The sequence below is a fragment of the Apis florea genome, unplaced genomic scaffold, assembly GCF_048593485.1.
Source record: "Apis florea isolate Af1SG1 unplaced genomic scaffold, ASM4859348v1 contig_3367_pilon, whole genome shotgun sequence".
Taxonomy (NCBI): Eukaryota; Metazoa; Arthropoda; class Insecta; order Hymenoptera; family Apidae; genus Apis; species Apis florea.
The window spans coordinates 4,810,933-4,834,717 of NW_028256746.1; the positions used below are offsets into that span (position 1 = coordinate 4,810,933).

General features: G+C 41.5%; 1 protein-coding gene across 1 annotated transcript; it reads right to left on the minus strand.

Moving 5' to 3' along the window:
* Nucleotides 1–859: 859 nt before the first annotated feature.
* otp (orthopedia homeobox) lies at nucleotides 860–23,433 on the minus strand. Its single transcript, XM_012489246.3, has 6 exons — nucleotides 23,316–23,433; nucleotides 18,176–18,316; nucleotides 17,694–17,875; nucleotides 6,058–6,238; nucleotides 5,364–5,543; nucleotides 860–2,383 (listed from the first exon to the last, which is right to left on the minus strand). Exons 1-6 carry the CDS (start codon nucleotides 23,359–23,361, stop codon nucleotides 2,055–2,057), a joined length of 1,059 nt encoding a protein of 352 aa, XP_012344700.1. The 5' UTR covers nucleotides 23,362–23,433; the 3' UTR covers nucleotides 860–2,054.
* Between the last annotated feature and the right edge of the window lie 352 nt (nucleotides 23,434–23,785).

A 23,785-nucleotide genomic window follows, 5' to 3' on the forward strand; every position in this document is an offset into this window, starting at 1 on the left:
GCTTATTAGTTTTCTTGCAATATCATATACACGGCTTGTCGCTGTTGAAAAAAAAAAAAAAATGGAACAGCGGGCCTAAAATATCACAATGTCCAAGTATACTCGCGTATGTTCGTTTGTAAATGGGATATCGTGTTCGCTTACAATATTCAATTATTATTAATATTAGACGTATATTCTATTTACAAAATTTTATGTTCTGGTGTACAACAACAAAACAATTCATATTTTTGTAGCATTCTAGAAGATTATTCGGGAAATGCAATATGTGTTAAGTGTCAACTTGCATTGTAATTACTCAAAGTATTGTTCCTCTCATGCAAGATTCAACATTACACGCACACATACTGGTCATTTTAAAGCAAGTGAAATTCCTTGTTCAAATACACGTTGTCTTCTCTCAAGCATTTACTTATATTTTTGACGTCTCAGAAATCAAACCAGTCTGCGTTCGAAGTATAAAACCGAACAAAGAATGGTTAACTTCATTTCTCTTTGCGATTTAACTTATACATATATAATTTGTCATTTTTTTCATTATTAAAGTTTAAAGCTATCGTTGAACGGGTTCTCTTTCTTATTTCTGTTAAAATAAGATCAAGTTCAAGTTCAAATTAAATTTTCAGAAAATTATGAAACAGTACTTTTGCTTTGGCGTTTGAAAATATGTAAAGGAAATCATAAACAAACCGAAGTAAGTTTTTCTGAAAAAGTTATTAATGATGATATTAATTTTAATAGTAATAATTATAATCGATCATAGTTGTTACATTAATTTTTTTACTATATTTACAATGCCATACATAATACTATAATAACTTGTCGTATACACTTTTTCGTTACACCGAGCAGCGGTGCCAGAATTTATTGATTCCTTTGAAAAAATATAATGATAAAATGCAAAATAATATTTTTGAATTCTAAAACGAACTCTTTTTTTTAGATAATTTATTTAGATTTCGACTAAATATTTGCGAATAATTCATGAAAAAAATTAACGAAATAAACTCACAGTAAGCGGTTATAAAATCTCGATAAAATTAAACATTCGGTTCAATTGTAAGAACGATGGAATTATCGGTGTACACATTTTAAATTTGGAATCAGTCATGTTACAAATGCATGGAACGTAGCAAATCGTTCGACTAATATCCATGATGAAGTTAATATATGTATATTATGAAGTAACCACTTTTTTTTTCAGCGTTGCACAGCTTCAATGTGACACGAATCCTCTTGAAGAATTCACTAATGCATTTTTAATTAACGAAGCCTTCTCTTTTTATTACTTTTTTTTTCACTTTTATCATTCACGTTTTTAAGAATTTTCTCAATTGTTTCTTGATTAATTCATACAGTTTAACGACTCACTGTTTTCATTACCCGAATATATCACGATTACACGTATCGTTGGCAGAAGAAAGAGACATCAGCGTGACTTATTATCACTGGTGGAACCGATAAAAGTTCTATAGTCACTCTCCTATCCGTGATTGTAAATTGTTGACCAGCCGAGCAATGATGAAAACCAATGTTGAGAACTACACGTATTTTTGTTAACACTATAGAAAAACAACTGAAATTCGTTGTTGTTGTCGCAGTTTATTTTTATCTTCTTCGCTGATTTATTTTCTATCTACGTGATGAATTTTTCATTCTCGTCTCTGTTGGCTAAATACTTGAATTCATCTCGATACGTTCGAATGTGCCGGTAACAAAAAAATCTATCGTTAAAATTTTTCTTCTTTAACCAACTCGAGAATGAAAATAACGTAACAACTCGTTAGTTATCGACGGACAGAATCGCCATTGATATCGCTGAAAATTGAAATTGTACATCTGTCGTGGCGAACACGTAGATGCATATCTCTCTCTCGATGACAATCACGAGTTAGAGAGAAATATCCCTAGAACAACCTGTGTCCTTTCTTCTATCTCGTTATTTCGACCCACTACCCTGCATGTTGACCGCTCGGAACCATCCACGAAGGGAATCCTTGAAACATTTCCCCGATAGGATTTATCGTAGAATTAAGAGCGAAACTCGCTGGGCCTCAGTAAACGGAATTGTACTCCATGTCCTGAGCATATTGGGGAGGTCCTGCGGGTGGTGGCGGTGGCTGTGGGCTGTATTGCTGCGATGCATCCGAGGCGCGACGCCTGAGCGCCGCGATGCTGTGCGCGCCTCTCCAATCCGACGCCTCGGTCGCGTTCACATCGGCAGCCACGCAGGAAACACCACCGCCACCGCCTCCGCTCCCGGAAGTCGTCCCAGGCGAGCCCTGGCCGCAGTTCAAGGCCGATCCTAGACCACCACCCTGACCACCGCCCACGCTGGACCCCCCTGGAGGCGAGCCTCGGGACGCAGACACGTGTACACCCCCTGAAAATTGAAGTATATATATATATATATATATATAAACTTGCTTCTCTTCTTTCGATTCCATTCAAGTAAGTTTACACGTATAACGAATAAGAGGAAAAAACGAACGTCGTTAAGCTTCGCGTAGATAGATTGTTCGGTTATATCCAGTCGAATAGTCAGTTTAAAATTTGTTAGTTACGCGGGACCAAGTAGCAAAACACACAGGCAATTTACAGGTATGATAATCGCAGGTGCGCGAGAGAACGTTTCCCTTCCTTCGCAGGAGATATTAAATACGGTAGGTTCACAAAGTGCGTGGGGTGCGCTACCGGGTGTCGTAAAGTCGTTTCCGCCTTCCACCTCGCGCCACGATGGTGGTGGGCTTGCCGGGGAGACAACGGGGAAAAGGGATCCTTTTATGGCTGTATCGCGGTGGAAGTACAAGTTTGCGGAGGACCTTCCATCCATCCTTTTCACCGATGAAGAATAAAAAATGGCTAATGGCATCGAAGGACGTGATTTCTACAACGTTTCTTTATCGTCCCGAACGACAATTCGAACGAATGGAATAACGAAACATCTTTGTTACATTTTCGTAAAAGTCTGACAAACAACGTGTCGGGTTATTTCTGTCTGGAATATTTCTCCTTATTGAAAAACTCTTCACCTCGTTCTTCGGGAAATAAAGAAAGAAAAGAAAAGAGAAAAAAAAAATGATTTAAAAAGCAAATCTTGTTCGTGGAAGTATCTCGTTGTTACATCCTCAGAAATAATTCGAGGGGTCGCGCGTGACTCGAAAATCGGGCATTTTCGGCCACGTTAATTCACACCTTATAAAGGTGTTCTTTCGTCCACTGGTTGGTAGACGAGAATAAACAAAATAGAGATCCGTAATCGACTTGAAAACCGGCAAACTTCGGCCACGCTATCGTTCGATGCTAATCATCATCGAAAACCGAAAAAATAAGACGTTTCTCTAAAAGGTGTTTGCCCTAGGCATTACCGATAAGTAAAAGCGGATAACTGGCTGCGACCAGGCTCGAACTACAGTATTGGCATCCACCTTAAACCGAGATCACACGAATCACATGGACGATGAATTACGCCTGTGGAACGGCATTTTTTTTTTTTTTTCCTCTCCTTTTGGTTGACGCTACCTGCCCCGCGGCGATAATACGTGATAATTGACACCTTGTACGTGTTACGTATGTACACAGGTACGTGTTCGCGTTTCGTACACTTACTCATACATAAGTGCGTACATTGTGAAATTATGTTACGTCCAATGGCAATTTCGTCACACGATTTAACGCCCCTTATCTTTCCAATTTCAAGAATTTCATCCGGTCCGATGAAAGAGTGTGCCTCCAGTTTGAACAGTCTAGTCTAGCGTCGGGAATAAGTATAGAATAAACTGTTAAATTGATTATTGGAATATTGGATAGAAAAACGATATTGCAAGTGCACAACGCGAAATGGAATAGACGAGATTTCTTTTATAAAATATCCGATTTTAAACTTTTTCTCATCGACTTTTTTTTCGAATCCATTTATATAATATTACTGCCATTTACTACGACGCTACTTTTCAATTGTTATTTTGTGTCGCTGAAGAAGTAATTATGAATGAGCGGATTATGGAAATAGCAAAATTTTCTCTGCAGAGTATTGAAAAAAAAGGTCTGCGTTGAAAAAAATTAATCTTAAGAGTTGTTGACCTCGGGGAATAACGATCCAGGCATTATCAGTCGGGATTAATCCATTTATACCTGTCAATATACATTTCGTGACGACTACGTTCGATATGATACGTTCCAGCATGAATTATTGAGCGAATTATAAAAATGGACAATCGAAAAAGGCGCTCTACAGAATATAATAGAATTTCTTCAGCGAGTTCGAAGAACGGACCATTTCCAATAGCGTTCCTCCCTAACAATTTCCTTTTAGAATTTTTAGAACATTCCACTTGACGAGCTTCGATCACAAGAGATCATCCTTGTACTTCTTTATGTACATTTCCTAAATCTTCCTCTTTCCCTTCCAATCGCCACGCATCACATTCTAACGTCGAGTGGAGAGGAGAACTGGTCGAATCGTTCGACTCGTCTTTTCCATTATTTCTTCAAATCGTTCGCGCCTATGTTCTCTTAAAACCTTTCGGCCGTATCACTCGTATATTTGAGAGAAAGACCGAACTCGTACGATGGGCAAGATTTCGTGAGACAAAGAATTTCACACACGTCTCGTCTTCCGAAGGTACAAGGTCTTTGGATAAGCTGAAGCGTAACTCAACCAAGACAGGTTGCATCGGGATGTTATGGTAAACATACAGCGAAAGATCTCGCACCTAGGTGCGAGACCAGGCTCGAAGTTTGCCTGCGTAAACAGACGAGAGGACGGAGTTTATGTTTCTGTCTCAAATTCCTTACATGCAGGCGCATAACCCCTTGGAACGATAATGCACCGTAACGTTTAACGACTTCGTCAAAGAGGTACCGGGTACCTCTGTTCGATACTGTTTGCGCATCGTCTTTTTTAGAGGGCCACGGTCCAAAAGTTTGGCAAGACGATTATCGGGCCGTCTATAAGCGTCTGCGTTTGTCCGCCACGTTAACATTTCGCCTCTTTTCGGAGATAGAAAATATTCCTCTCGTAAAAGATCCGATCGAAGCCAGACTAAATCACGTTTTAAAGACTAACGCATAAAACTTTATTATCCCTGGAATACTCAACGGATACTCATAGGATCACGAGTTGTAAAACGTTAACTCGTCGTTTAAAGTTGCGTAAACACCGTGACCGTGATTTCTTCTTTGACACTTGAAATAATATCGCGTAAAGGGTCGTTTTTACTTTACGTTCAATTTCTAATAATAATACTGATAACGCAACACTAAGATAAAATTATACGAGAAGCTTGTAATCTCGATTTCGAAAGAATCCTCGTTGGTTTGAGGATTAGGTTGCGCGTAATCCATGTACAAGATTAACTTACCAAGGGAATTCAGTCCATAACTGGCTTGATAGACGGCTTGCGACGGACTGCTGATCGGGAGCCCAGAATTACCAAGACCCAAGCTCGAGCCGAGGCTCCCCGTACTTTGCTGACCAAGTTGTCCTAAACTTTGGCCAAAACCACTCATTCCCATTCCTCCTTGTCCCAGTTGTCCAAGACCTGTGAAACAACCGGATTTAATTAGACGTCCGCTCAGATTTCGAGACTCGTATCGTAAAGGACGGCGAAAGATTTGTCGATCGAGAGAAAGGATGAAGAGATAGAAAAGAAATATGACGTGCCTGTAAAACCGATACGTATACGATTACAATTTAATCTGTCCCAAACAATGGACACGCGAGATTAAATTAGAAGTGGAATAAAACTGTCGAGACTTCGTCTATTGTCTGATTATTTAAGACACCGTATTCTCCCCCGTGTGTGAAATCGTGTGTAATAATAATAAAATTATGCGAGACGATCGAATATATAATTAATGTAAAATCGGGCAATTTGTCGCGAGTAAATTTAATAATAATCAACTCGCGATCCATTCTTTTCTTTTTTTCCGCAAGATTTTACCATAAAAATGAATCGTTCGATCGATCTTAATTGTAAAAGTGGACATAAAAGTTGATCATTTACGTTTATCAAGATATAGTTACAAACGATACAAAATTATCTTTTTACTAACCTGTTCCCATTGTCCATCTTTCAGGGGGTCCACTGAACATACCAGCACCACAGAGATCGGAGCTCATCGGTCCAAACGGGGGTAATCCGTGCGAAGGCAGCAATGGACCCGGTGGGGAACGAAAAACTGGGCCGCACTTCTTCCGTTTTTTCCACTTTGCTCGACGATTTTGAAACCACACCTGGAATCACAAACGCATCACGTTTCATCGAATCAACGAATTGAAATTGCATCATCAACAAAATAAGTAAGTGAAAAACTCCGTTCATTTCATACGTACGTAACTCGAATAACAACCTATCAACAAAATCATGGAAAAGGCAATTCGAACGAATATCAAACCTCTCCTCTTCCCTGTTCACAGTTGACACGAAGCTTGCTCCTTCCTCGAAAGGACGAGCGATGCGATCGAATCGTCCTCCAGAATCGCGGCCGATTCTTTCACGGCCGGCCGAAAGCAAATTCGGCGTGCAAGACGTTAAGATGTCCCCGGGCGTTACGACAATATCTTCGACCCCACGGCGAGTAGCTATTAGCCGACGTTATGAGCTGTTGATTCTGGCCACGTAGTGGCCCCCTAAGCTGGCGGGGTCCCGGGGACTTGATTTATTGATATCGCATGCAAAGCCCACCCCTGTACCACTCTCCGATATACCCTCGTCCTACATCCCCACCAGCCACCACCCCTCCCCTCCCTGTTCCACGGACTACAGTCCCTTTCCTGGCACGGTAAAGCGCGCTATAGCCATCTCATATGTGGCCATAAATTAGTACTTTAGCATTAGAGCGCGCTTGCGCCTCCGATGCACACGTAGCAACGCGTTACCTGCGGGAGCAACCGAGGCTGCTTTCGCCGGCGACAGAGAACGAAACAGCCGGCCAACCCGACGGGGTGGAGACACCCTCCGCCCTAACATGTAGGGATTATACGAATCTAATTGGATATATGGGATTTACACGGTCCAGGGTACTCCAGGTATTGCCGGAGAAAGCGATCGCCGGATTTCTCCAACGAAGGCGGTTTATTATGAGGCGGCAAGTTTTAGGACGGGGCGAAAAGTGGTAAGGTATCGCGCAGATACTGCTTCGCGCCAACTTTGGAAGACGTTGTTTATCATTTGGGATAATAATAGCAGCAACTCTATTACCTGTGTGCATTCCTCGAAATAAGGAATAGGAATGTAGTTCGCGAAGGAGATTCGGAATTCGAGAAACATTTTCGATAGAATGCGATTCGCTAATTTGATTCGCGACGATAATATCGTAATATATTCGATCGTTCGATATGTTATTATTCTCGAAATATCTTGCTTCATTTGACGAAGCTTAGGAACATCTGGCACGTCTGTTGCAACTCAAGGATGAACGCTCGTGACGAGAGAATAGCATTAGAGCTGGATGGGTGTTAAGTGCATTGGGATCGAATCGGTGTCTATAGATCACCCATTGGCGCAGCCGTTTGACGATAATACTATCCATCTAAATCTCACACATGATAATTGTCGTAACACGGGACGAGAAGGCGGCCGGAATCCTCAAACCGTTTTCAAACCGGAAAGATTTCTCTCCCCTCTCGACTCTGAAGGAAGTCTAACGCGGAGAATATGCAAAATATCTCTTCTCCCCCTTTGCGCCGATCCCTTCTGCTTTGCCACGTCGTCGGTGGTTTCTTTCTTATCCGTGGGTGTGGTTGCGCCGATTTCACGCTACAAGTACAGCCCAGCGACTACAACTAAAAGCCCGTGGATAATTTGCTGTTACACGCCACGTGAGCATCGGCGATACGAAAGAGGGAAAAAGCGCAAGGGACCGTGCGTCGTATATATCGCGCATTATCACGAGCCCCCTACAGCCCCTTGCCCTCCCCTTACGCATGCCTGATGCATCCCGCATGTACGCGCGCCAGAACTTCCGTTAATTAACGCAGGTGAATGCTAATGACTCCTGTTACGAAATAACTGTACGCGAAACGAGAGCTTTCGTCGGCGATATTATTTCGGCCGCTGAGCACCGGACGATCACCGAGATCGTTTCGAACACCGAACAACGTCTAAATCGATCCAACTTTTCCATTATCGGTCATCGGTGATTGCAACATCTCGCCCCTCCTCGTAGTTTTCCGCGTAAACTGTTACGAAACTGGACGAACGTCGTCTCTTTATCTGGAACCAATACGAATTCTTCGGATTTACGGGCATGGATGCGAAATACGATTACGATACTTTGCTTCGTTATCCTTATATTTAACGCCTTTCGAATATAGCGATAAACGCGACATCTTTTGCTTCAATCTCATTCAATCACGGTAAAACACTATTGCACCATTGTTAATAATAATAATCATCATCATCATCGTTCTACGTTTACGTTACGCAAAAGCACACACGTTTCGTTGATCACCGATATCTATGAAATTGTGTTAATTATACATATATCATGATACGAAACGCGCTATGACAGGAATGAAACTATCGTTCTCTATGATGACACGCGGACAAAGGTGGTTAGCGCGAATGATTCACGTACTAATTGCATACCTAGTATGATAGATCAGCGATCATTAAATTCACGTGTCTTAAAAATCATACGCTATCGCTATTAATGAACGTCAAATTGATTGTATCATAGTTCTATACGTGCTGTACCTAATATAATCATGGAATAGCTATCTAACTGTATCAAAAATCTCAAGATATCGAGATCAAGAAAAAAATATATACCGTACGTATAAATCGAACGTGCGTAGATAGAATATTAACAGATTATTAAAATCGAACGATCGATTGTTGGAAGAGCGACGAATGGGTAAAGGGTCTGGCTGGATGAGGTATATAACTGGATGGATCGAATCGTAGAACACACCTTTCGATGACTAAGATTGCTCGACCGATATCTTTCGTGAGCATAATGCCTCAGTTCGAGACGGGACGGTGGATCAATTAGGAACATTGCTTTTTAAAAATTGATCAATCACCGCATCACACGTTGCGGAGGCGCGTGCGCTACGCCAGCTGTTCACAGGAAACACCTGGAATCGCGTCGAGGTTGTAGAAAATGAACACAAACGCCTTCTGAGATCGAGATAGAAAATATAAACGAACGAACGATTGAAAAGACTCGATCGAGAATGCGCTTATGCATTCGAATTTTTCGATATACGAAAACTGGATTGAGAAAACGAGCATCGAAATTCATTACGATATTCCTATACGTAGTTAATTACGCTTTTTATCCACGGACATTTTCCCTATCCGACAGTCCGGCAGCCTACCAAGTTGACAGAAGAATTTGCATAAACGATTACCCTTGTTTGGGATTCATCGTGTAGACTGCGCGAATTCACGAGCGAAGCGATAATTTGGTTGGAGAACTCGACCCTCGTAAATTGAATCTTTATTGATACAAATATGATATCGTCGCCCGATAAAAAGGCGATATTTAATTAAAGATCTTTAAAAGTTGGATTTCTTTTTTTTTTTTTTTTTTTTTCTTTTTGAATTTCTTCGACTCACGATCGCGAATAGCTTAGTTTAACCCGAGGAAAGAGTTTTCGAGCTCTCAGGGGGGGTTCTAAAGGTGGGAAGGAGCAAGGTTCGGCCAGTGGAGTCAGGGGTGAGCTGAGGTTAGGGTGAGGTTTAAGAGGTGGAAGAGGCGGCGAGACCTCGTAAAGGGGGTTTCAACGGACGCTGATATAAATTGAGCTTGCCATCAAGGCAAGCGGCGGGATCTGCCCAAGACCCTAAGATATATAGAAGTAGCTTTCAGCACGCCATTGAAGAATAGTTCGACTCGCTTCGCGGAAAAATGCTTGGAATCGCCTCGAACCGAGATAACGTTTTTCTTTCCAGACTTTCGAGACGATCCGTCGAGAGATAAACCGATTCCACGGATGAAAACTTAATTTATCATCGCTCTCATCTCGTTCTCTTCGTACGTTTCGTGATTAATCTTTTCCATTCGATCGCGATGAGAATTGTATCGCGAATTTTCCGATTGTGTCGCGTGCGGCAAGTAGATACGGATAATCAGTGGTCAGACAGATGCGTCTTTAAAAATTAAATCATCTTAAGACCGTTCTAAGTTTTCCTTCCCTAGATCGCTTGAAAAAGCAACGAAATTAAAATTAATGAAGAAAGAAATCGAGATGCAGCGGTTAAAACGAAGTAACAATTGATTATTGAAAATGTTTTTTGTATTCTCTATATTCATTAGGGAGAAGTATGTCAGGAAGTTTGAATATTCGATATAGACAGATGATATTCTTGTTTCAACTTGATTAAAAATTGTAATATATCTTCACGAAGGTAATATTGAATTTCGATTTCAATCAATGTCGAATTTATTATTTACGAATATTACATACGATTTGTTTATTTCCTCGATATTTACGGTTAATCCTTGCCGATTAATTTTCAAACAGAGAGAGAAAGAAAAAATATAATATTCTTTGAGGAAAGAAAGAAACGTAGCCCGGTAGTGTGAGTGACTAATATTTAATGAAAATAAATACTACATAAGTTGGCGCGATGCGAGCCTGATTGATGACGGTGGTCGGGCTTTTCTGTCCGAGGGTGGCAAGACGCATTACCCGGACCGCCTACTGTTTCACGTTGCGTCAGGAGGGACATTTTCGTTGGGCCATTAGTGGGTCGTCGTGATCTAACGTCACGCGAAATTAAAATTCAAGGATCATTCTCGAAAAAAAGGAAGACGAAGACGTCGACTTTTTTTTTCTTCTTTTTTTTCAACACGAAATTCACCCTTCTCTTGAAATCAGTTTCAAGATATTGGCAGTACGGTTAAAGTAAAGAGATGCACATTCTTTCTCATAGTGCGGGCAACCTCATAAAGGTCGTGGAACTACCGATAAAGTGCATACTTGCGGCTCTCGCATGCACGGTGAACCGTAAACTTGATCCATTTATACTTTATTATTATTTCGCGGATGCAATATAGTCGGCTTAGGATGGCTGTCGTGAAATTAGCCCGTATTGCTCGTGAAACTGGATTTATCTTTTGAAGTAAGCGCGGTCGTAAGAATCTGTATAACGTTCGTTGTACATTGCCCTCGATATAATAAATACATAATAAAATTTCGCCGTTTCGATCGAAAATATTTACGGACGACTCGCGTACTTTAAACCCATTTATCGAACGAATATAAACTTAGATCGAGTCGTATCGAGTTAGTAATGGTTCGTCCTCCGTGGCGCGTGGAAGTCCAGCGTGAAAATCGTTCGAGATTTCGGGGGATGGCGATCGGTTTCACCCCAGCGTGTCGTGTATTTTCGTGGGTGTGAAATTATTCAGGGCCGGTAGACGTCATAACAAAATGGGCGTTAGATGATGCTCCCCAGGGTCATCGCCTGCGACATAGTTTATCCATTGAGAACCCCAATTCTCCTCCATATCTAGTCACCGCGTGTGTACACGGGGATGCTTTTCTCTCCTCGTACGTTGGCACGTTGTTTGGTGGTTCGATGGTGTGCGCGTTTGTACACGCGTATGTGTACGCGTACCACCGGCGTGATATTTTTTGGTCGACGACACGTAAGAGCTAATATCGCGGTCTATGCATATTTATACGGCATTAAAAATCACCCCTCCCTTAAAATGCATAGGCTGTTGCATACCAGACGCGCTGAATCTTCGCCGAGCCGCGTAGGTTGAAACGTTGAGAGCTGGTATTAGACGGTATTCTCGTTCCTCTTTGAACTTTTACCATTTCGTTTGCACAAATGTTGCTTAAGAATATTTGACCGGTTTTTCCTCTTCCATTTCTTATATTCCCCACGATATGCGATTACAATCGCGTTGACGTTACGAGATAAAGGTTCTGCATCTTGGCTTTGGTGTGGCAAAGATTTTCTTCTACGATTTTCGTCAATCCAAGCGGAAGGTTATAATTTTTGAAAAAAACTCGACTACGGTGTATAATATATTTTTTAACCCCCGTCACAATATATATATATATACACATAAAGATGTTGGAATCGAGAGCAGAAAATATTTCACGCTTAACATTAGTCTAATGTTAGACTAATGCCTGTTGTGCCCGTGTATTCTTATTCGAGGAGGACGTTGATTTATTTTCGCGGGCACGTCTAGCCGGCGGGCCATATTCGATATTCGTTCGATGACGTTCATACGTTACAGACGGGCCAGAAACAATGTGGCAGTGATTTAACACGGGACAGAACCGTGATCGAGAGTGATTCGCGTTGCGGCGAAACTTGACGCGCGCGTGTTCGATGCGCCATCGTAAAACACTCGATTGCCGCGTACACGTGTCTGGTTATACGGTGGACGCATCCACGTAAATGATCAGTGATAGTTTACGGGCGGAAATTTTGCAGATGGAAATTGCATATCGATCATAGCCGGCTTTCGATACTCGATTCAATGCCCGACAATGCGAGGTCATAATTCCATATTGGCTTTTCGCGATTTTTTTTTCTGTTTTTTTTTTTGTTTTTTTTTTTTTCCCTCGGCAATCCTTTTTTCTTTCTCCAACACGTGTCAAGCGAAATTAATCGAATGTCATGATTGAAAATTCTCGAGATGGATCCTCCGTTCGAGCATCAAAAGTCGTTTCGTTAATAACGAGTCGAAGAAAATCTTCAATCTCGTTGCGCAGCGAGGTCTTTTCAATTCTTGCGGGTATGTATATATATATACACATGTATATATACACACGTTGAAACTATTTCCCATTTCTCAGGACAAGACAATAACGAACTACATTTACCCCCGATGCCGTCACTTGTTTGTCCCAAAGGATGGTCGAATGACACCGCCATTCGTCCACCTCCCGTGGGATACTTTGAAAGCAATACCCAACCACCGCGGACCATCTCTCAGAGCGGCATATGTGACTTTTAGCGAAAGTCCATAGTAGATTCGAACTTCGATCATTCCCCAAAATGAATCGGAGCAACGAAGCTCGTCGACAATTTCACAATGATCGAACATGAATATAAACAAATTAATACAAATGTTCAAACGCACGAATTCAAAGAAAGTATCGACGAGAGAGAACGTAGAAAATTTTACGCTTGGAGAATTTGCTCGAATAAGAGAATTTTAAGAGCGGAAGGAATTCAATCAAAGGAAGTACCAATCTTTCAGGATCTCGTATCCAGTGTTATCACCGTTAAAATCGTAGAATCGTAGAATCCATAAACTCGTTCCCTTTTCGTTCGATCGTTTCTTAAATACGAAAGATTCGCGCGACGAGAAAGTTGCGGACAGCGAGAAAGGACAGCGAAAACGAACGAACGAGGGTGTTTGTTTCGTGACAGCGTGTTTCGCTCCCATCCCGTTCCCCCCTTTTTCCTTTCCTTCTCTTTCTTTTTTCTTTTTTTTTACTCTTGGTCGCGTACGAAGGTTTGGTACGGATCGTGGCGGCCATCGACGGAAGATCGTGGCCCATAAAATTTCCGAGCAGTAGTAATCGAAAGGACCCTTCAGCCTAGAAACGAGCAGTTACCTGAGGCAGTTAAGTTAAATGCCTGTTAGCAGACGTTAACTGCTCGCCGCTATGGGTTCTATTCCGTGGACGATTGCAATTTTAATCGCCTCTTCATTATGATTAAATTTAAATCGGCTATGTGCAGGTCTAATAAAGCTCGTTCCGCGGCGGCCGCTCTGGAAACAGAAAATGTCTCCTGGGCGGATTAAAATACGCGTAATTAAAACCGTAAAGCGCCAATACGTGTCCCCGAAAATAGACTGTCGGCTTCGCGATAAATGTCCGGCTGAAAAAAGCTTTTTGTCTGAATGTGGGCATACGCGCGCGCGCGTGTACACGATCACACCATGTGGTGGACATACGTTCGTCGGTGGAACGGCGGATGATTGAGCTTTATTTGAACCATCGAGATCGGTTAATTAATATTCTAGATATGATTGACGGTAAGGAACGAAGCGTTTGTGCACACCTTTCTAAAATTGGGCATCGAAACGTGAGCCCTATCACGCGAAAATGCACGCGCGCGCGAGAGAGAGATAGTGTATGAAAAAAAAAAAAAAGAGAGCCATTGACCCCTGGTCGCGAACCAGGGGAGGTTTCGAGAAGGGATGAAAAAAAAAAAGCCCTTGGACGTTCCCGGTGGATGGTATTTTTTTCGCGCATCCACGAGCACCGCGAAATTATTTATGGCCGTCGAATCGGCGTTTTGCCACGAATAATTTTCGAATATCGTCCAACTTTTGTTGGTGATGCGACATTTTTTTTCTTTTTTTCTTTTTTTTTTTTTTTTTTTTTTTGCTACACGGATCGCACGCTAACGACCGACAATTTTATTATTTCGAATAATACTTGGCGGATCGGATGGGAGTGATAAATTGGTGGCCGCGACGACGAACGAAATTGACGAAAGAACGAAAAGGCGAAGCGAAATAAAGAAATAGCCATTTTCTTTTCCGTTCTTTGTTTCCCATCCCATTGTTACGTTTTCATATGGAAAACCGTCGTTGGTGTGGAGAGCGTATGGAACTGCGCGCGAGAAGAAGGGCAAACGCAACGAAGGAAAATAAATAAGCGTGTGAATGGGAAAAAATGAAATATTTCGCGAAAGTAAGGATAAATAAAGAGGTTGTATATATTTTATTCGAAATGATAAAAATTGGTCTAATATGAAATTCATTATATCCATTACCACTAATTAAACCAAGTGAAAGGTCGGTGGAGGGGCGCTGTGAATTTTTTAACGATAAAGTTAGCGGCTTTTTGATTATTTTATTTCGGCTGATTGAGGTGGATTTTCATACGAGCCTGCCCCACCTTCATTAAATATCCGATTACCACGATAAAAATTGCACGCCGATATGTATCTGAGACGCGGGGCGGCCGCGTCTGATCATGGTCACGAGTTAAACGAGTACTACAATTGAAAACGTTATTACGTTAAAGTGTAATTGAATGCCTCGCGCGCATAATTCCGGATTGGGTACGTGATGCCGCATCGAAGTAATTGTTGATTGTAAAGCAGTTCCGACGTTATCGTGCAAGCAATATAATAGTTGTTAATTAACAGCAATTAGAGACGGAGCGGCAATTACATCTCTTTTCAAGTAGTAATAAATTACAACAGATCGATAAATCGTAATATTTCATTACACTATTTCAAGTATTTTGTTGGTAATTAGAAATGCTTCCCGTGGCACTCTTCCCCGCTATCATCGCATTAAAATTGGCCGTTGGTTAATTTTTAGCTTGCGTACAACAACCGTTCTCCTGATCCGTTCCGTGGCCACGCAACTACCTTCCCACCCTTTTTCGCCCGATTAAAAAAAGTCGTCCCGATTGTTGGCGCGAAAAATTCTACGAAACTTCTTTACAAGCGAAGTGTATTCTTTTCCCCGATTCTTGGTATCGCCAATTAAATATATAATTTAATAGATCCTCGAATTTCGCGCGAATCGTTTAATTTATCGTCGTTCTTTTTTCCTTCTTTCTTTCTTCTTTCTCATAGTTTTTGTAACTAATAAAACATTCTTTTCGTTTAACGATATTCGATGGAATGCAACAATTCCACCGAATTTTTGACAATTCAAACTGTAAAATATTTTCGTTCGTTCCCAATTAAGATTATCCAATTTTTCTTTCTTCTTTTCTTTTCTTAATCATTCGTTTAATCGTCATTAAAACATTCACAACGATCTTTTCAATACTGTTATAGTATCATCTTCTCGTAAGGTTTACCGGACTTAAGCTTCAACATTCGTCAAAAGTTTGTCATTTCATCGTCACAACGCAAGAGAGATTTAAAATTGGCTTTTAATAAAGCTGGGAATAGGCGAACGGAGGAAGGCACGATGGGTGCACAGGAGCCACGTGTGCACGCGGTCCGATACATGGGGATGGGCCAGCCCTCGTAAAAATGTTGAGCGGCGGCGGGTCGGCCATGGCGAGTCAAGAAATCTTTGATAGCGACGCTCGATAGTATAGCGACGCTGGGCGCCGGCGCCTTTCCCTAGCAGCCCCATTGGTGCCTGAGGCCCTCTCCACACGAGAGCCCGCCGCCAGGTTTCCTTGGAAACGCTTCGTTCGCTCTGATGTCTACCCTCGCCCACGGAAAACCTCTTTCAATTAGGCGCCCAGCCAGCCCGACCATTCCAACTCTCTCTCTCTCTCTCTCTCTTCTCTTTCTCTCTCTTTCTTCCTCTCCTTCCATCTCTCTTCGTCCTTTTCGTCCGTTCGTCCACGATACTTTTCCAAGTCCCGGTATATATACCCGGTTCTCGAAGAGAGAGGTCTCGTTCTCATCGACGGACGGTTCTCCTCCTCCCCTCCCTGATTCGTTTAGTGATTTCCTTCGTTCTTTAATAATTATGCTCGATGTTCGAGTCCCGTGGATTCGACGATGGAAGCCGAACGGTTACGCTTGAAAGCCTCGTGACGTTTCTCGAGCGAAGGGATGACGAGAAATATATACGTATATATATATATAAGGAAGACATGGGCTTAAGGTTTAGCGAAATTGCACGCGATCGAGGGAGGGATGAAGGTTCGACGGGAGGAGAGAAAATGAGGAAAACCGAAAGCAAGGGAGGGAAAAGTCGTGGCTGTGAATTTGAAAGAGCGAGCCGATGGGTATATATTTGGAGCAGGTCAATCACGTTGTCATAGAAGCGCGAAAATTAACCTTCGTAATAGTCGAGGGACGAATTTTTCTCATAACTGTCCACGTGTGTATGAAGAATATAAGGGAATCCAGTGGAAACGCGGCGTCCACGTGTGTGTCGACACGGGAGAAGAAGACGAGCGAAAACTGTTTGATATGCAGCACGATGCCCGGCTTGACTGACGCTTCCGAGTTGCGAATAAAATTTTCATGAATTTCTATTAGCTTCGTTTTTCTAGACGTGCCCCGGAGACTTAAAAAAGCTCCGCCCGGCTGATGGCCAGGGGAAGAAAGAGCGCGAGCTACCCCGTTGGCCAACGATTCAATATCAATTTTATCAATTTCCGTTTTCCGAACAATGCGCCGAATTTTGCTTCGTTCTTTGAATCAACCGAATGAAATGAAATTTCCACGAAATACTTCTTTTCTTGGAGCGGTTCAATCGCATTTATGAATTGATAATTTTCACGAAACAAGATTCGATATATTTAAATATTTTGAGATAACGTTAACGTTAACGTACGAATTGGAGTATATTCGAAAATGGTGATTGGAAGTTCGAAGGATGTGTTGTTTCCATGATCTTTGAATTTGACACACGGGTAGGGAAAGTTTGCAGAAAGTTTTGCGGTTGGCCCACGGCGAGTCGGAGCCCACCAAAATTCGAGACCCCGTAGGGTGAAGGCTTAACGTTACTCCAAGTTTCAGTTTAATCCGAAAAGCCGCGGTAGGCCGGCGAAATTGATTTCGAGACACTAGCGGTACCACCTAGTTATGCCTATTAAACGGTGACTCTTGTTGTCCAAACAGCGATACGGACTTGAACGAACGGCATTTCTGGTTGAAACATCGCGTGGAATTGTTAGGAGGAGAATTTCATCGCGTTTAATTCTGACAAATTATGTCAGAAATTGTCAAAGAGAATTTAATCAAATATGAAATTCATCGTTCCAAACGGATCGCGAAGGCTAAGACGCTAAGATTGTTGGAACGAGAAACAGAACTTACTTGGACTCGACTTTCCGTGAGGCCGATTTTCACAGCTATCTCCTCTCTGAGGAAGATGTCCGGATAATGGGTCCGATTGAAACACCTTTCGAGCTCGTTCAGCTGGGCCGGCGTGAACCTCGTCCGGTGCCGTTTCTGCTTGGCGGGCTTGTCATCGCCTTGCCCGATCGCTGCCGCGTTCCCTACAACAACGATTCACCTCTCAATAAAACAAATAAAAAACAAAACGAATTCGATCGAATCGAAAACCTTACGAACAAAAACCAACTCGACTCGAGAACGACTAATAATTAATCGTTTTAAATTCACGACTCTCGTTGCAATTTTCACGCGATCTCTTCCCTCGATGCACCACCTTTCGCGCGAAATTTAGAATTTATTCTACGGCGAAACGGGGTATGATCGGGTCTAGGCCAAGGGAAGGGAAAGCCTCGGTGGTGAAAAATGTGTAAGCAGGTTGGAAAACACGGTAAAACGCTTACCCGTGCCAGGCATGGTCATGATTAATTCCTGGTGTAGCGTGAGGCCACCGCCGGCAGACAATCCGGTCCCCAAATTCACTCCCAGCACGCCGTCCAACTTCTCGTGCCTCTTCAGGTCCTGTGCATGAAGATCCTTCGCTCCTGCGAACGCGAAACGCGAAAAAAAAAAACGAGCCATTACAGTTTTCCGTTAGCCCCGCGCCCGCCACCGGCCCTCCTCCCCCTCCCCCTCCTCGTCCTCGCGCTCACTCCCTTTTCTGCTCTATGTAGTTTAAATTTGTATAGGAGCAGAAGCCGAGTGGCCGATGGTGAGGGGAGCACGGACCACTTAGCACGAAGGTGCGAGAATCGTCACCGGCCTCCGGCTTCTAGGCGAGCAAACACACACACGGGTTCCGTGCAACGCACCAACACGTGTTGGCGCGCGCGCGCAGCCAGCCACGGCTACGTGTAAAATTTCTAGAATGCGTAGGAGGAGAACGAGTGAAACGGCCGCGACGGGGGAACCCGATGATCGCGCGGCCATCGCGCGTCGTTGCGCTTTGTCAAATTTCCTTACGTAATCGACTAAACTAGTTCCTAAACCTCTAGTCTCCAACAGTCTAGGGACTTTTTTTCGTCAAAAGATTCGAAAAAATCGGAATTCGAGGAGATCGATCAAGGAAGCGACGGATCGAGTGATGGAATTCAAATTCGGACGAGAATGAATATGGAGGATGGAAAGTAACGAATTTTAAAGATCGACGACGCGTCGAACTTTATGATTAACTGGGAAAATTGATTAGAAAATTGCGCGATGCGCAACGGATATGACAAATATTTTTTACTGGACGGATATAATATTTCTCTCGATATCTCGGAGACCGTTAATCGTCGGATCGTACATCACAAGCGTTATGAAGTCACACCCGTTTAGAACGAAAACGATAATATAGTAACCAAGGAATTTTATTGGTTTCATAAACATGGTGACCGGCAGTTTTGCATCGATATTTTATAATCCGGCCCGCTAATAGTGATTCATTCCGTGAGTCTGGATCAGCGCGTACCTATCCAAAATGCTTAATGCAACCGCACATGCATAATAACGTTAATAGTCTGGAATTTGAACGACGTTCGAAAGCACTGGTGGAAATAGTTGGAAAATTTCGACGGGGGGCATATTTCCGCGAGAAATCGAACATCGTCGCCGCTTTTTGCTAAGTTATGCAAACGCCTGGCTGAAAATCCAATCGTTTTCGTCCGACCGATATTCGCTACATCGTGCACATCGTTAATATAATTTGTAGCTATGCCCGACGAATATATCGACTGTCGCTGCACTGCCACTTCCACCATGAGTCGTCCGCGATAATTTTGGAAGTTTCTTCTGCCCCATCGAGGGCATTATTCATGATAGCGCCGTGTATCCGAAATTCTGTTTCCATTGTTTTTTTTGTTCCCGTTTTTTTTTCTCGTCAAAACTATTCTCGACCGACAAGATTCTCCAATATTCTCCAAAAGCAAGGAGGGGAGGGGAGGGGGAAAAAAAATGTCAAAACTATGGAAAATTCGATAACGATTCGAAAATTAGATCTCGTCTGCAAAAATGCATCGCGCATGGACAGATGCGAATAATAGACGAATAAAGGGAATAGGAAGTCGATCCTTTCGATTAGTGGAATCGAAAAGATCATAAAGATCATTCTTGAGAGAGAGAGAGAGAGAGAGAGACAGATATCTTTTCGATGTCGAACAGTGCGATTACTTGGACGAAAGGACTGCCTGGCGACGACCACCAACGTGCAAACAACCGTTTACTCAATGGAAACTTGGTATGAATGAACTTTATGACTGGTCTTTATTTTCGTTTTACTTTTATGGGCGTTGATGATTTTATTTCGATTTTACTGGGCAAGACCCGGTATTTATGAGCAAGCCTGCCTCGTCCGTCTAAAATTCGGTAGGTTCCTTTGATCTCTTCATCGTGGTTTTTTTTTGTTTCTGCGAAAAGAGAGGAAGAGAGACAACAGAGAAAGAGAGAGAGAGGGAGGGGAGGGTAAAAAGAACGGGAGAAAGAGAGAACGCCGATACTGGATTCTTCCATGAATTTTCCAACAATTTTTGTCACGCAGTTGCGAAGCTTCCACTAAAAAAAGAGCGCGTTGAATTGAATTGTCACTATGTGATCCGCGCCATGACCCGTGTAATTTAATTCGTCTCGATCAAGATCAATTTAAATTGGTGAAAAAAAAAAAAAAAAAAAAAACGTATTTTATATAAAGAACGGCACAGTATGTATCGCAAAAGTCGGAAACTGTTCGTCCTTTGACATGTAGTATCATAAACGCGAGTTTCGATCCTTTTAAATTTAAAAGGGTATTAAAACGAGAAACAAAGATGGACAAATAAATATTAAATTAATACGAGAGCTAGCAAATTCAATTCGCTTAATTGCTTGCCGTGTTTTGATAAAAATTGGCAAACAAGGTATGATTAGTGCGAACGCACCGCTCGAGGATTAGTGCTACTAACCTTTTGTTTGCTTCGCAACCGTTTGCCTCTCATTAACGCCAAGAATCATTGTTTAATCCTATCCCACCTGTCCGGATTATCGGATTATTTAATCGAATTAAAAGGATTGTCCTTAAGACGACGAATCCACTTGTGGATGTTATTTTCTCTTTATATTTCGCTTTTTCTCTCTCTTTATCCCTTCTTTTATCTTCTTATTGGCAAAAAGGCGTCGAACTCGATATAAGGCGTTATTGACAAGAATGATCGTCGAAGAAACGACATCTCTGTACTCTGTATCGATGATCTTTTAAAAAGTTCGTGATCGATGGTAATCGGATTGCAAACGTCTGATTAATAAATGTATAAATCGTATTATCGAATCCGGAAGCGGATCGACACACGTACGCAAAATTCAAAGGTCAAGAGTCGTGCAACGGTCTCGATGCTTTGATTTCGTGTCGTCAAATGAAATTAACAATTTTAATGAACTTAGAATCGTCACTTTTCCTTCGTTGTAAATTAATTCGGAAAATTATAAAATCGAAACCATGTTACGATCTTACGAAAGAGATGTAATGTAAGAAAAATATTTTTGCAAGTTGTAACGAGATCGATTGTTAAGAACGATTGACGTTTGCATTGGAAAAGAAGAGAAAGTATCTCTAAAAGTCAAAGAATAAATTCTGGATGAAAGAGAATTGTGCATAGCGACAAAAATCGACGGTTAATTGTTCTTTAATTGAACTGACACGTCGCGCTTTTGCTCGGTTTCTACTACTAGTCCCAACTCTAAATCGTTCCTTAACTTCTCGCCTAATGTAATCAGCGTTGAAGTAATTAAGGTCATCAAACTCGAGAAGCGGTTTCCTTGGGCGGGAACAAGCGTCCGCCACGTGTTATCGGGCCAAAGTTTTTCTTTTTATCGTTCGGCCAACTTTTCCTTTCTGTTTTGCTTGCGCACCCGTGACTTTTGACAGGGAAAACTGAGCGCGACATAAAATTTCCGCATGATTCCGTTGATGGGGATGAATGGGAACGGCTTTCTATCTTTTTCGAGATATTTCCTGCCTTTGGGTTCTTTTTTTTTTAAATTTTGAAAGTTTTTATAAAAAAAAAAATATACCTATAGACGTTGACTGATGTTGAAACGATTGAATATCGAATGGAATATCGAAGAGTGTATTTCACTTATATTTTGAAGAACGGTATTGTTTTTTTCTTTTATTATTTGTATTTTAGAATTTTTATCTTATATTTGAGAAATTTGTGTTATAAAATTGTTTGATATATTGGATATAATTTCCATTTATTTTGACTTCTGAATGGAATAAAATAAAATAAATAGAAAAAATTTTGTAGCGATTAGTCAATTATTAAAACAAATTGTTTTTAAAATATTCGAATGAAAGAATGAATCGTATAAGATCAAAATAAATGCGTAGTAGGCAAATATATAAGTAAAGAAACATGTCCGACGGACAGAGTTTTGTCGAGCGTGCCATGAAATTTCATGGTAAAAAAATGAAATGAATATGTTATCGTCCATAAAGTTTATAAGTATTTTATAGTCTATCACGAAAGAAAGTAACGAATAAAATATAATTCACAAGTATAATTGCTTAACTGTGAAAACAATTGCGCGGATCACTCGGTATCAGAAGCAGAGAAATGTTTATTTTTTTAACAGATTTTTAGTTAATATCATGTATGAATAGTTCTTTCATAATTAACAACCTTTTAAACGTAAATGACCATATTAACTTTGACATTCTCGTGTTTTCAACTAATGTTACTCTTTAAATATTAATAAAAACTAATTTTTATGCAAGAAAAAATAATAGACAGTTATAAAGTTTTAATATCAACGATTTCTTAACGATTCATAAAACGTGTAATATTTTTTTAAAAGAGTTATTTTTATAAAAGAATATTTTATAAATTATATTAAAATTTTTGTGAACGAGTTACAATTCAGTAAACAATCGAAATTAAATTATTGCAAAAATGAAGGAAAGAAAAGACACAAAAGTTTATTCATATTTGCCACAGAACTCTAAAATCCTTTAAGTGATAACCGCTTAACGTTTTAATAAAATAAAAATATTACACTTTAACGCTATTCGGTCAATTTTAGATATTAAAATGAATATTCAAATTTTAAATATTCAAATAAAAAAAAATCTTTTTTTCGTATGGTATCTTTCAGCGAGTGAAATTAATTTGCAATAAATCTACTCCATTTTTTATAATAAAATTTAAACGTTATCCTACGATTAATCACTACAAGAAGATGCAAAAACCAAATATCATGATACCTTTACTCAAGAGCCAAAAATATTAGAAAGATTAGGCCAAGCCAGTATCAACCGCTTGCACAGCACAAAAAACCTTCTTCTCCACTTTTCACAATGAACCAACCAACCACAGAATAACGAGCGACAAAATTAATCGCAACAAACCTTCCGAACATCGTCCAAAAAGGCCATTTTTGTGGAAAATTGTGAAACATCACGAATCCATCCTACAACCACCCTCGAAGAGTACCGCCGCGTAAAAATATTCCCTTCAAAATATTTTGACAAATAAAACACACGGGATCCATCGAGGGGCCAAAAGATTGTCGCACCTTTCCCTCCTTACTTACCGGAAATACCGTGTACCGAACCGCCGGCGGAGATGTTGTTGAGCATGCCGTTCCCGGGGAATGCAACCCCCGACACAGATAGTACGCGGTTACCGAAAATCCGCGCGTCACCGCGAGCCACCCTCGTAAGCTTTTTTCCTACGTTTCCTACCCCGACAAAAGGTATTGTACTGCGAGTTTATCGTGAATATAACGCGGCAAGCAGCGATACAACCGACAAGACTTGCTCGAGGAACGGCCCGTGCCCCAGCAAGGCAAACAGCGGACTGCCTAGCTGCCATATCCGAGCTCCCCCACCGCCGAGGACAGCCGCGAATGTCTCCCTCTCTGTCGCGCGAAACACCCTCTTGCGCGCCTCTTCTTCTCCCCCGTTGCACGCGCCAGCCCGTTCTCACTCCCGCGCCTGGCCTGTGGGCGTGATATTAAATCGCTGCCGTGCTTCAGACTCGCCGCCGCCGCCAGGAGCGTAG